Source organism: Drosophila albomicans, chromosome X (assembly GCF_009650485.2).
Source record: "Drosophila albomicans strain 15112-1751.03 chromosome X, ASM965048v2, whole genome shotgun sequence".
NCBI classification, from domain to species: domain Eukaryota; kingdom Metazoa; phylum Arthropoda; class Insecta; order Diptera; family Drosophilidae; genus Drosophila; species Drosophila albomicans.
In genome coordinates this window covers 18,733,521-18,747,935 of record NC_047627.2, presented here as the reverse complement: position 1 = coordinate 18,747,935, position 14,415 = coordinate 18,733,521, and the positions used below count along the sequence as shown (strand labels likewise).

The 14,415-nt window shown below is 39.2% G+C and overlaps 3 protein-coding genes across 13 annotated transcripts in view; 2 read left to right on the top strand and 1 right to left on the bottom strand.

The window, feature by feature from the left end:
- Positions 1-14,415, top strand: part of LOC117578361 (V-type proton ATPase subunit D 2) — a 127,123-nt gene that overhangs the window by 81,994 nt on the left and 30,714 nt on the right. The window lies entirely within an intron of this gene.
- LOC117578401 (regulator of nonsense transcripts 1 homolog) lies at positions 328-6,279 on the bottom strand. Of its 2 annotated transcripts, none has more exons than XM_034241396.2 (5): positions 5,726-6,279; positions 5,461-5,658; positions 4,313-4,933; positions 973-3,828; positions 328-567 (listed from the first exon to the last, which is right to left on the bottom strand). In XM_034241396.2, exons 2-5 carry the CDS (start codon positions 5,635-5,637, stop codon positions 526-528), a joined length of 3,696 nt encoding a protein of 1,231 aa, XP_034097287.1. In that variant the 5' UTR covers positions 5,638-5,658; positions 5,726-6,279; the 3' UTR covers positions 328-525. The 2 variants fall into 2 exon arrangements, with proteins under 2 accessions (XP_034097287.1, XP_034119750.1); XM_034263859.2 differs by having other exon boundaries at positions 5,461-5,661; positions 5,726-6,278.
- The window catches only part of LOC117563229 (casein kinase II subunit beta), a 124,893-nt gene continuing 117,094 nt past the window's right edge, over positions 6,617-14,415 (top strand). For 3 of the 10 annotated variants that reach the window (XM_052007736.1, XM_052007737.1, XM_052007734.1), the window contains exons 1-7: positions 6,619-6,780; positions 8,076-8,151; positions 8,713-8,815; positions 8,887-9,078; positions 9,158-9,347; positions 10,136-10,217; positions 10,806-10,828. In XM_052007736.1, coding sequence (XP_051863696.1) covers positions 8,080-8,151; positions 8,713-8,815; positions 8,887-9,078; positions 9,158-9,347; positions 10,136-10,217; positions 10,806-10,814 — 648 coding nt within the window. In that variant the 5' untranslated portion in view covers positions 6,619-6,780; positions 8,076-8,079 and the 3' untranslated portion in view covers positions 10,815-10,828. Of the gene's footprint in view, positions 6,781-7,500; positions 7,875-8,075; positions 8,152-8,712; positions 8,816-8,886; positions 9,079-9,157; positions 9,348-10,135; positions 10,218-10,805; positions 11,263-12,852; positions 14,081-14,415 lie in introns of those variants that run through there. The other 7 variants (XM_034241457.2, XM_034241449.2, XM_034241465.2 and 4 more) reach the window with 5 other exon arrangements.

Here is a 14,415-nt window from a genome sequence, read left to right as displayed (position 1 = left end):
CGGGTTTATGTATGTGTGAGTGGCCCTTCTTATTGCTGCCGCGTTCGCCATTTTGCTATCTCAACCTGTTTCCTCTCTCTCTCGCTGTGCCGATCTGTGGCCATCTTGCTGTCTTGCTCTCTTTTGTGTGGCCGAGTTTATTTGTTCCAATAGACAATCCTCTGCTGCCTGTGTATGTGTGTGTTTTCATGATGCTCTCTTCCTTGTTCTTATTCATGTTGTCCACGTCTCCATTAACATTTTGTTGCTCTTCGTGTTGTTGTTGCTGCTGTTGTTTTTGCTGTTTGCTGTTGTTGCTACTGCTGTCTGTTCTTCTTCTTGTTGTTGTTGTTTGTTTTTTTTCGCATGCAAAAGCTGCTGCCGCATGACGTTGCTGTTTATCGCTACCGCGCTGCCGCCGCTGCTGTTGCCACTGCTTGCTTGTTGGCTTCAAAGTTCTTTCAAATTGTTTTGTTGTTTGCTTGTAGTGTTCTCGTTGTTGTACATTTTGTTGTTTGCAATTGTGTGCGCGCCATCTCAACCTTCTCAGTAAGGTTGCGAGAATTGATTCAAACTACGTTCGCCTGACTGTAAAATATTACAAAAATAAATAATACAAATTAATATTATTCATTTTCACTTAGAATTTAAAATTTAATTATATTGTTAGCATACTTTTTAGGGCTAAAATTCCCTATGGTTGATATATTAATTTTTTTTTCTACTTAATTATTTATTAGTGAATTTCAGTGCGGTATTATTATATTTTGATTTCAAATTATTGTTGTAGGCGTACAGCCTCGCCATTTTGAGTTACTTCTCGATTAAATTGTCGCAGCAATTGCAAATGGCGTTGCATGCTATCCTATTTAATAACTTTAAGCGATAGATGGCGCCTGAATTTAGCTGTATCTTTCGATAAGCACATATCGATATATTTAAATGAAGCGCCATTTCGCGCTCAATTTGGAAATGATCATGCTTAACACTTACCACATTGAAGGAAACGTCCTGCGAGAGCAGTCCATCCATTTGCGAGATCTGTCCAAAGTCCTGCGACAGCTCCGGCTGTTGCGACAGAGCAAAGCCGCTCGGCTGTGTCATTTGCAGGGACAATGATGTCGGCAGCTGGCTAAATGGCGTCGCCGCAATGCCACTAGATGTTCCAGCACTTGCTGCTGTTGCACCGCCTGCTGCCGCTCCCGCAGACGACGAAGCTGACGAGGATGCAGCACTTGCTGTGGGCAACAATTGTCCATTAGCCGCCGTCGCAGCCGTTCGTGCCTTGGATAACTTGCCGCTGGCAGCGCTGCCAGTCTTCTTGGCACCCGATCCAATGGCTGCACCTGGTCCACCAGCAATACTATTGCCACCCATGGGCGGTGCAAAGCTATTCTGATTCTGTATGGCACGATTCTGTTTGGCTGCCATAATCGTCTGCTGATGCTGATTGTAGAATCGGGGCGGTATGTTGCTCATGTTCATGAACATGCCCACGGGCACCGGCATATTGGCCATCGCAGCGGCGCCATGATCGTTCGATATATAACCAATATTGTCATGCAGATGTGCAGTATTCCAGTTGCCGCCGCCGCCACCAGCAGCATTTCCGCCACCGTAGTTATTGTTGCCACCAGCGCCTCCGCCGCCGCCTCCATATCCACCATAAGCTCCAGCAGTGGGTCCCATCATGCTGTTGCCGCCGCCAGCAGCAGCACCGCCAGCTCCAAAGCCGCCGCCGCCACCGCCAAATGGACCGCCAGCATAGGGACCACCGTTGAGACCTTGCGCTGGATTGGATTGCATTTGTCGTCCGTAGCCGCTGCTGCGTTCATAAATGGAACCGGGCACCATCACCTCCTTGGCATCGGCCATCATGGTGGACATAAAGTGGGCGCCAATATTCATGCTGTTCACCAGTTTCTTGGGCTTCTGGAAATGTATCAGCGACTCCTTCAGATTGTTCAACGAACCCTCGACGAGCACTTTTCGATCCTTGTAAAAGTTGAGCAAATGATTCCACAACTGTTGCTTCGCCAGCACCTTGGGATTGCCCACAATGATGATGCCATATTTGGCACGTGTCAGCGCCACATTCAAGCGACGCGGATCGTTGAGGAAACCGATGCCTTGTCGCTCATTCGAACGCACGCACGACATGATGATGATGTCCTTTTCGCGTCCCTGAAACGCATCCACGCTGGCAATCTCAATCTCCTGATAGAGACGCGAATGCAGGCTGCCCTGATACTGCATGTATTGCACCAGATACGCACGCTGTCCCTCGTATGGCGTTATGATGCCAATCTGTTCGGGCTTGACGCCCGCCTTCAGGAAGCGTGTCGTAATCTTCTCCACATTGGCGGCCTCGGTGCGATTGAGAAACGATGTGCCGGAGCCGGCGATTTCCTCCTGTCCCTGGGTGACCAAAAAGAACATGGGACGCTCGGGCTGCGGCCACGGAAAGTCCAGCTTGAGACGACGATCCTCGGCACAAACGCCATTCTGCAGCGAGCCCTCGTAGAAGAAATTGGACGGAAATTGCGATAGCTCCGGATGCATACGATATTGCACTTCCAGCCGAAACGGACGTATGCCCAGCACCACCAGCCGCTCGAACAAGCTCTGCGAGAGACCGGCGCGTGCCGCCTTCTTGCACATGACAACGGGTCCCAGCTGACAGTGATCGCCCACCAGGATGAGCTGCTTGGCGCCAAGGACAACGGGCACCATGCATTCGGGCTCGGTCGACTGCATCGACTCATCAATCAGGATTGAGGTGAATTTGATGCGGGACAAGCGTATGTCGCCGGCACCGACGCATGTGCAGCAGATGACATCGGCTGCCTCGAGCAGTTGATTCTCGGTGCCACGTTTCAGGCTGCGATAGCGCTTCTCATCGGCCGAACTCAGCTCGCCGGTTTCATCCTTCAGCTGCTGCAATTTCTTCAGCTCCGAATTGGTTTCCATGTTGCGTATTTGATTGTGCAATGCCAAAAAGCTAACCGGACTATCGATGGCCTCGCGACTCTTGGCGCACATGCGCACCACCTTCAGATTGGTGCGATGTATCTTCTCCGTCAGCTGATCGACAGCAGTGTTGCTGGGCGCGCACACCAACACAGTGCCGCCATGCTGCTTCACCAGCTGATACACAATGGTCGCGGATGTGACCGTTTTACCAGTGCCCGGCGGTCCCTGGATAAGACTCAATGGACGCTGCAGGGCATGCTTCACGGCATACACTTGCGAGCGATTCAGATCCGGCAAATGCGGTGCACTATAGAGCTTGGGCTGCGGACCGCGGAAGAGTACCTCATCGCTGCCATCGGCACGTCCATGGCCAAGGAGACGGGCATAGATGTAATTGGAGACGGAATTGCGATCCATGGCAAAGTTGCGCAACGCATGCGTCATGCGATCAAAGGATGTGCACTTCCAGATGAAGTCAACGGTGAAGCTGCTCGTGCACTTCACAGGCGCATTCGACGAGCATTTCAACTCGAGGCCAACATCGTCACCGAAATTATCGGGCACCTTGATCACATGCCCGATCTCACTCCACGTATTGTAAATGTCGCCCACGTAGCGCAATCGCAACTCATCGCCGTGCATCAGTTTCATATCCGAATCAGTTTTGGCCAGCGTAAAATAGGCAATTGTTTTCTTGTTCAGACCCACATCCCAGCGCACCTCGATGTTTTCCTGCGTCGCCGACTCCTTCAGCTTCTTGTCGTAGTCGGCCTCGAGACGCACCAGCGGCCCAAAGGTCTTCTCGTACTGATAGCCATCCTCGTAGCGCAACAGCACTTGGGCTGGCTCCGAGTCAATGCCGGGCTTCTCCAGATCCTGCAATCAAAGTTAGGTCGATTAATTTTTGTATCAATTGAGTTTCTTAATTGATGATAATTATTCTTCAACTATTTAAAAACCGTTTAATATGCTCAACTATAAACTAAGAATATGTTTCATTATAAATCAATTCAATATGACAAAATAACCATTTTTGTAAAACTTATTTTTATGTTGTTCACTTTGTAAGCTTTGTTTTTATATCGTTTAAATTAATTCTTTTTATGTCATCTTTTAAAAAATAAACATAATAATATGATCTAGTAAGGTGAGCTTGAATTTTTAGGCTTTAAGCCCAACCCTTCAATATTTGCGTAAAGCTGAATCGCTTGATTCCTACAGATCTTACGTTAATACATTGTTTTCAATATTTTTGATTTATAAAACCGTTTTTCTATAAACTACATACTGCAAGTGAAAAACTCTTTTGCTCAATGAATCGTTTAAAGCGATTCTTTAATGTAAGCAGATTAAAATTCACCTGAAATGTGGCCTCAATGTTATCCTTCCACAACTCCTCCAGTTTGTTGATTTGTGCCGCCGAAATCTGTCGAGCTCGGAGCTGTCCCTGTTCGCTGGGCTGCTTCACCAGCCATGGCAGAAAACAACGATCCGAAATCAGCGGCTTCCACTGCTCCTGATCCCAGTTCATGTCCTTCAGCGAATTTTGTGCGGCACACGGCTGGCGACACAACAGGACAACCACCGAATCCGCTTTGGCGGGTATAAAGCCCAGCACGAAGACGTTGCGCACACCGCATGAATAGCACTCCAAGATGGTCTCGCCCAGCGGCCCATCGCCATGCAAGGTGACCTCACGATGCTTGGCACGCACCAAATGATTGATGATATGCGAACCGGATGTGCTGCCGCGTCCATTACAGAACCATTTCTTGCAATTGTTGCACATCACAACGGTGGCCGGATCGTGGATGCCACAATATTTGCACGCGTGCACGGGCAGCTCTTTGACATACGCCGAACTGCCGCCACCACCGCCGCCCTCGTCGTCCTCCTCCTCGAACTGCAGATCGGCCAGATCATTGGTGATGGATGCCAAACGTGGCTGGATCTCGTTGGTATGCACGCTCACGCGTCGCGGCTGTGAAGGCAAAAACAAATTAATGTAATGTGTTAATTACTTGCAAGTTTGTTAAACGATTGAGGGAATTATATATTTTCCCAATCACAACTCTTCTAGTCTTTGAGTTATGTGTTTAAACAGACAGGCAGACAGAACTAACTTTAATATTTATGCTAAATATCTATTTAGCAGGTAATTATCAGCAGCTTTAGAACTGTAATGTACCACAGTTTTTATGATGTACTACATATATATTATGTAGTAACTGCCTGAGAGCTGTAAAAGTAGTGCCAGCAATTTTGGTGGCAATAACTCTATTAATTTTTTAAGTAAGATTTGGCTTTATGTCAGATTTCATTCGTTCATTTCATTTCAACTTCATTGCATGGATGTGCAGTGAAATCTGCCTTAGTGGACACAACGCTTTATTCTTAATGTCACAAAAGTGATAAACATGCGACTTTAACAGCTGATTAGGGTCGGGCAAAATACACGTGTGACTGTGGACGCAACCGCCAACGGTAAAGTGTAAACTGTCAACTCACCTGCTGCAGTTCGGCGAGCTGATGATCACCCTGGGTCTGACTCTGCGATGTGGACGGCATGGTGAAGTCACGATAATCGTATTGCGTTGGCTGCGTGTCGGCGCCGCGCAGCAGCTCGTTGTCGTCCATGTCGAGGAACGATAGCGCCGAACTTGGCGCATACGTGTCCACGCTCATTTCGATGGTTTGCTGTTCCTGCTGCTGTTGAGATGTTCACGATGTTCATTATAAATGTTATGTTTGCTTCTTGCTTTATTTCACTCACCTCGCAATCGTTGTTTGCTCTTGTTCTTGTTGTTGTCGTAGGCAAAATGAATTAATGTCGTATTTCTTGATAAACCTCAACGGTTATTTTGTTCGCCTTCCAATCGAAACCAACAAATAGCAAACCAAACAAAACGCAAAAAAAACAACGCGAACAAAAAATAAATGAATTGAAATTATACGTATCACAAAACTATGCCAGAAGAATTGTCCGTCGTGTGTGTTGCTAAATTGTTTTTGCGCGTGAAATAATTTCGTCGAGGCAAATGGCAAAAACAACGGACGCGTTCAGCACACACGTTGTGTGTGTGCGTGTGTGTTGTGCTAGTGTGTGTGTGTGTTGTTGCAGGCTTACTAGACGGAATCCGAACGAGATAGACTGATTGTATGTGTGTCACTTGTTTTTAACAATTGATAACCTTTTTGGTTTTTGCTGTGCATTAACATTTAGTTATTATTATTATTTGTAGTTCTATTACAACAGCGCCTACTAAATATAGTTGCATTTGGCGTTTGCCATGCCACACACATATGTTTTTTTAGTGCTTTATTTTTTATGTTTGACGGCAAAAAATACCAACATACTAACAGCCAGCCGCGCGCAAAATTCTTAGCTTGCTTGAGTGCCTGTGTGTTTCAGATAAAATTTGCCGTTCACTATGAACTGGAAAGCCAGCTGAGTTTATTCATCCATATATTTTTATACTCATTGCAATCAATTTTTTTATTGCATAAGCAAAATATATAAAGCAGACACAAATAATTGCATTAATAATACATGTAACTGCTTTCAAAAAACTGCAATCAAAAAATAATCGAAAAATAAATTTGTCCGTCGTTTTCCACTACAGGGCTACATTTTTTGTGTATATTTTAGGTATACATTTTGAAAGTGGTTGGTCACTTGCGAGCTTATCGATAACGTCGATAGTTCGATACGACGTTCGTGACATCCCTAATACCGATTGCAAAACCGACAACTCGCTTGTTAAATTTTCGCATTGAAAAAAGTGCTTTAATTAGTAAAAGTGTTTTGAAAATTGTGCGAAAATTAAGGTAAGTGCCATGGCAAAACGTTTAAAACGATCTGCTCATATGCACTACGATCGCTAAACGCTGCCAAGTCAAGTGCAAAATTCATCTAATACACAGTCGAGAGTGTAAGCGTGTGCGTGCGCCTATGTGTGCGTGCGTGTCTGTGTGTGTGTCTCTATGTGTGTGTGTGTGTGTCGTGCCGCTACGCGAAGCGAGCGCGCTGTTGCTTAAGGCCCAGTTGGAACATGCATACAACACACCAAAAGCCAAACGCTTTAACCATTTTTTTTCCGCCGTCAAAACGTTTGTATAAAAATTTGTTGTTGTTTTTGTTTTTACTATGATCATTGCATTTGCGATATCGATACAAAAACCTATACCCCTCTCCAAAACCAACCCAATGCTACCAATCGAAATGTAGTATATCGAGTGTAACCAAAAAAAAAAAGTCGAACCGTACGGCGTGCTCGATTTCCACACGGGTCGTCTACAAAAAAAATTTCACTGTTCACTCGCTCTCGGTGTCTCTTATTTTTTTTTCTTTTTTTTCTGAATTTCTTCGCTGCTCTTCTTCTTCATCATCGTCGTAGTGCTCGGCACATTTTGTATGTGAGCGCAGCGCTTGTCAAAATACGCGTACAGATTTCCGTTCAATCGAGTGTGCGTTGAAAAATAACAAGAAAAGGAAAAATTAAACAATCAAATTGAATATTGAACGCATAGTGTAGGCATCAAAATATACCACAACAACAAGAAAAATAAACTGCGAAATAATAATAAATAAATACAGCGAAAATACAAAAAAAAATAGAAATCAAACAAAACCTGAGAAAACGTGTAACGCCGCGAAGACGAAGTACCAGCGTATTAATAATATAGCATAATAATATTATTAATCGGTAAATCGAGACGCGCACCTAAAAACTCGTGGACATATTCGATTCGTTTACTTTGGGCCCATCGTCGTCGTTGTGTTGGTGTGCGTGTGTGTGTATGTTTGTTACATACATACATAAGTTTCTTGACGGCTAAGGCCCCTCCCCCTTGCCCCCTTCGTCATATGGTTTTTTCAACAACAATAAATTCATCAAATTACGCAAAATAATTCCTTCAATGTAGGTTGGACACACACACATGCATTTACAAACACACGCACTCATACACATACATGCACTCACACACACTCACGCACAAGCACATACTCATATACTATCAGCAATATCCATAAGATACAAATCCTTAATTTTGATTTCTTTTTGTTTGTGTGCAATCGCAATTCATTATTTACCTATTTCTTTGATTTTCTCACCTCACAGCAAAATGAGCAGCTCCGAGGAAGTCTCTTGGGTCACCTGGTTCTGCGGGCTTCGCGGCAATGAGTTCTTCTGCGAGGCAAGTATTCCACATACAATAATAATAATAATAATCTGTTGGGTGTTCCACCTTTCTTGTTGTTACCTAAGCGCGCGCGCATTCTTCAGCACCCACAAATCATGGTCGAATAATGCCAGCAACACCACCTTCGTCGCTTTTCGGCATCCACCTTGAATATATACTACAATGAGTAGCGTCGTAGCTGTGGAATGCTTACTACAACTACTATATTTACATGGCCATGCTAAATAAATATGCTTGGCTCTTATCAAACGCAGTCACCTTTTGCTGTTTAGTACAGTTCTCAGTCTAAGATATATCCGCATTGCGAGCAATTCAAATATTGAGATATTGATATAAAGATCTCAGTCTAAAGGCTAATTTTAAAGCTATAAATTGAATCTATCGATCTTAATAGATATACAGATTCATATATATTATTTTAATGTCATTTCAGTTGCTAAATATTATATTAGTCAGAAGTACAATAGATCCAAGTCGCAGTTTTAATTATATTACTCATTATATTTACGTAAACTTAATAACTCCCATCACTAATGCACAATTTTGGACTTACAGGTTGATGAAGACTACATACAGGACAAGTTCAATTTAACTGGTTTAAATGAACAGGTGCCCAACTATCGCCAGGCCTTGGATATGATCTTGGATCTGGAGCCCGGTAAGTATTAATTTCTTGCCAACAAATTGAATCAACCAAATAATACTAAATTCCTCGATTTCCTTTTACAGAGGATGAGCTGGAGGACAATCCATTGCAATCGGATATGACCGAACAGGCAGCTGAAATGCTTTATGGACTCATACATGCTAGATATATACTTACAAATCGGGGCATCGCTCAAATGATTGAGAAATATCAAACTGGCGATTTTGGACATTGCCCACGTGTCTACTGCGAGAGTCAGCCCATGTTGCCTTTGGGTGCGTATCTTCGTTGCACATTAATATTTATATGTATAATCTCAATAACTCACTCTCTTATTTCATCATATGCTCACAGGCCTGTCGGATATACCCGGCGAGGCAATGGTGAAAACTTATTGCCCCAAATGTATTGATGTTTATACACCAAAATCATCGCGTCATCATCACACCGATGGCGCCTATTTTGGCACTGGATTTCCACACATGCTCTTCATGGTGCATCCCGAGTATCGCCCCAAGCGTCCTATTAATCAATTTGTTCCACGGTGAGTTATCGTATTTACGTCTAAGGATAATACCGCTATTAATACAATTTCTGTTTTGTCCATTGTCAAGATATGCAAGGCAAAAATACATGTAGTACTTTAACATTTATTTTAGTTATCAGTAATTCAGCTATAAATTGCATAGAGAACTATACATTAGGTTTCTTCTAGAGAAAGCACACCAAAATATGATATTATACAAATCTTAATTCATTGTTTCATACTCTACTTTTAATCATTTACTGAGTTTGTATAATAATAAGTATTGAATTCTTCAAGAATAGCAATCAATATAAATTATAATTTATTCATACAGTAGCTATAATTAAAGCTTCAGTAGTAAAGGAACGGTGCTTAAGCTTTTATAAATTAAAATATTTGTGGTTTCAAGAAAATATAGTACTTATATTAATAGTTAAAATCTACAGTTTTAGTGGCATAACTTGAGCACTTTCGAACCATATTTTCAATTGAAATTCAGAACTCAGCTTTATATTTGTTATCAGTTATCTATAGTCGATTAAATCAAAATAATAAAGAGAAAAAATGAAATAGTTTATTTTCTACGAAAAATATTGTAATACTTGTAATGTATTTGAAGAATTGTCTGGTGAATTTGTAAGACCATTTTATATTTTGTGTTTCTCCTTTTTCTTATATTAAGCAACTTCAATTTGTTATCCACGAATGCTAATGAAATATTTTTCTTTATCTTTCATGCCCAATCTCTGGTAATTCCTGATGACGACAATTACAACAACGATCCTCGCAACAATGAACATTCACAGTCTGTACGGCTTTAAAATTCACAGCTTAGCTTATCAAATTCAGCTGCAGGCAGCAGCCAATTTCAAAATGCCACTACGAGCGGTAAATTTAAAATGAAATTTCTTATTCATAATATTTTCTTGACTAAAAAAAAAAAAAACAATCACTTAAAATGAAAAACATGCAAAAAAAAAAAACAAAAAAAAACCGTCAACTAAGCATATATATATCTCTATATTTTTTGTTTGTTTCTCTCCCCACACATACAACCACCAACCAACCAACCAACTGAACCAACCAACCAACAAAACCGAACCAACAACAACAACCAACACAAAAAACACGTAATGGTCATCTATCTGAACGACAATCAATTCTAACTATGATCAAACCGAATCCAACATATATATTTATTGCATATGCACATGTGTATGTGTGTTGTTTAATATCGTATCTATCCTATACATATACATATATATATATATATATATATCTATTTATATATGTGTGTGTATATAAAATTGTGCCGTGTCTTTTTTTTTGTTTTGTCTGCGTTGTCTCGATAACCACACACCATCCATCATAACGATCGTCGCTGCTGCATCTATCGATATCGATAATTTTACATTCCCGCCCAAAAACAAAAACCTACCAACTATCCATATTCCCCATACTTACATTTGTGAATAGAAAAACTAATTAAAAAAAAAAAACAAAAACACGCATACACGCACACACAACAAAACACACACACACACACAACCAACACAACACAAAACACAACATAACCATAAACATTGCATGCATACTATATATATATATATATGATGATGATGATAATGATGATTGATTATAAAGAAACGAGAGACATAGTTTCAACTGAAGAGAGAGCCGAAAGCTACAGACCCTAAATAAGTGCAGAGGTTTTGAGCGCCACAAGCAAAAATCATTTATATAAAATAAAAATTTAAAACAAACAAAAAAATTCAAAACAAACTGCGTTTATATTTAAAAATGATAAAACAAGAAAAACACATAACGAACCATATATATAAATAAATTCGTAGTGAAGTGAACAAGTATAGTAGAAAATGTATTTAAAAACAACAAAGTAATATGAGAAATTAAAAAAAAAAGAAGCAAAAAACCCAACATTGATAGAGAAAGACACAAAATAAATAAGAAACCGAATAAAGTAATTGAAAATATAAAAATAATAACTAAATGGAGAGACATATAAGCAAAGAAGCCAATCATGATGAAAGAGTTACGAAAACACGGAAATTAAGTTTTTTCTTAAGGCACGCACTTACACACACACACACATACCAACACTCACACATACACACATCTGCATCTCAATCCATAAATGGCCATAACATTGATCGCAGTCGTTATCGATATCGAAATTTGTTGCACTCATTCAAAAGCTCATCTGCGCTAAAATAACGATATTTTTCGTTTACATAATCAACACACACACACACACACATGTACAGTGATCGCTCTGTAAATGGAACGCCAAAGCAGCTCTAATGTGTTCATTTTTTTTTCCTCTTTTCGACATTAACCACGAAAGTTAGCGTTTATCATTGTTGTTTAATTTATTTCCAATCAAATTATTTTGTTTTTTTTTTTTTTTGCTTTTGCATAGCTTCTATGTCCGAGTGATCACTGTATATACAATATAGTTAATATTCTTTTGCTAGCATTTAATAATATTAAGAAAAAAAAAAAAAATCAACTGAATGCGGCAAAATAGCGAGTGAATTTATTTTGCGTTTTCTGTTTTTGCTGCTGCTGCTTCAAAGTTTTCTTCTTGGTTTTTGCACACAAACATTCAGCTCACACACACACAGACGCATAGCTCACACATACATATACAAATTTGACTTATTCACAATCAATTCAATCAAACATTAGTTTTAATATTAATTATTGTATGCTTAAACTATCTTAATTGTCCTGTGTTTCGTCTTTAGTTTGTAGCTTCATCTCTTTTCTCTGTATTGTTTGTATTTAATTTTTTGTGTACTACTTTTCAATTGAACATAGCTGTATTTACTTATGGCAAAAAACGTTTTATGTTGTATAAACCACACACAGGACACTTTTAGGTGGCAACCCTACACCAAAACAACACAATTAGTTCAACTGAGTGATTCGATTATAAAATCAAAGTAAACTCAATAATGAATATGAGCGAGACACACAATAATCAAACACACACACACAAACACAAGAATTAGCGAGAAAGACAGAGACAGCAAATCAGAGAGAAAAAGAGAAACAAGGGGGTGTGAGTTAGGGAGAAAGAGAGCGCGAATGTAGAATGTAACGTTATGTTAGTCCATATACAACGATTACGAGCAACATAGTACTTCCAAACTAATAAGATGAACAACAAGATCAACTAGAACGACAAAAAAGAAAATTAATGAAATTTAATTACTTACTATTTAATAGTAATATTATATGTATGTATATGTAAATGCTTGTTTATAATTTATATACATAGATACATATACATATAAAAGAAAGAAAAAAAGAACCACACACACACAAACACACACTTGACGCGCTGACAAAAACCTATTGAAGCTATGTTTGTAGAGTAAACAACAAAAACCAAAAACCAACAAAATACAAAATTATTTTCAACCTATCCTAACAACCATCCACCCCATTTCCTCCACCTCCTTTAAAAAAAAAAAAAAAAAATACAAACAATCTGAAGAAGAAACAGAAGAAAGAAAGTCCCATGAAATGTGATGAGTCGCGCTCAGACACAAAACCTACACAATCAATACCAACAAGCAGCAGCGGCAACTCTACCACCTCTAACACCACTAGCACAAGCGATTCCGATAGCGATGACGATAACAAGAAAACCAAGACCGATAGTAAAACGAACTCGAAAACCAAGTCTCGCAACAACAGTTCAATCGCAAAAAAATTCGAGAAAAATAGAAAACGATCGGAAGGACGTCTCGCAGGCCAAAAGAATAAAAAAAAAAAAAAAAAAAATGTAGACAAAAATGCAGCAGCAAACAACAACAACAACATCGACAGCAACAACTACAACAGCAATGACGATCCAATTGATCGCAATGTGAAGACGCATACGAAAAGAAAGCTGAGGTTCGCCAATATCACGAAACTATTGAAAACCAGGAACAAGACAACCTACAAAATTAAAACAAACAAATTATAATAACTTTGTAACGAAGTAAATTTGAAACAACTGCACAGATAGAAGACACTAACACACACACACACACACACCCGCATAATTATATATGTTTATATACTTATATATATGTATATGTTTATTAATAGACATTAATATATATTTTAAATGCATACATATGTATTTGTATATTATCAAAAAAAAAAAAGAAAAACTATTCTGTTCGAAACAATTTGCTAATTGATATGGTCACACTTAAATTGTAAGAAACCACGCTGCATACTAGAAACAAAACTTACATTAACTTCGGAACACCGAATTTGAAATACTCTTGCGACAAAATCTTCAAGATAGTCCGATTATCTAATTGGTTGTAGATAAAGATGATAGTTTCAATACGATCTGCTGCAGAGTTAACAAATATTAAATCAATTGTGTGTGTTCTTTAATAATGATGATTTCCAAGCTTGTTTTTAGCCATGCAGCGTCGTAACACATTTAGTTCTTAAGGGTCCAAAACATTTTTTTTTTTAAGTAAAAAAAAGGAAAGAAAAAACATAACCTATAATTTTGTTGTTACTCTTATAGGCGCAAATATAAAACGAAAGTTTATTTTGCAATATATACATATTAAATACTATATCACTATTATATTTTTTTTAAACAATATAGTTTTATAAAATTTTACATACGACAAATTGTGTTTTAGTTTTTCTTCGATTAGTTTTCTTTTCATTTTTATTTTATGGATTAACAAAAAAAAAAACAAAAAGAACACTATGTGTGCAGAGAAGATATGATGTAATAGAAGATTTGTGCATGCTGAATCAAAAATAAGAAAGGAACCCCGTAAAACAAACAAGTACATAACAATAAAAGTGAAAATTTTTTAAGCAAATTAGCAATAAAATATATATATAGAGAAGTCGATACAAAGGAACGTTGATTAGTTGACGAGTGCATACCGCAAAAAAAGAAACAACAAAAAAAAAAAAAACTGTTTACAATTGATATATAACTGATACTGATTAATTTAATGCAAAACATAAGAATGAAAGAAGAAAAAAGGAAAGAAAAAAACAAATACAGCAAAGAAAAAAATGATATGAT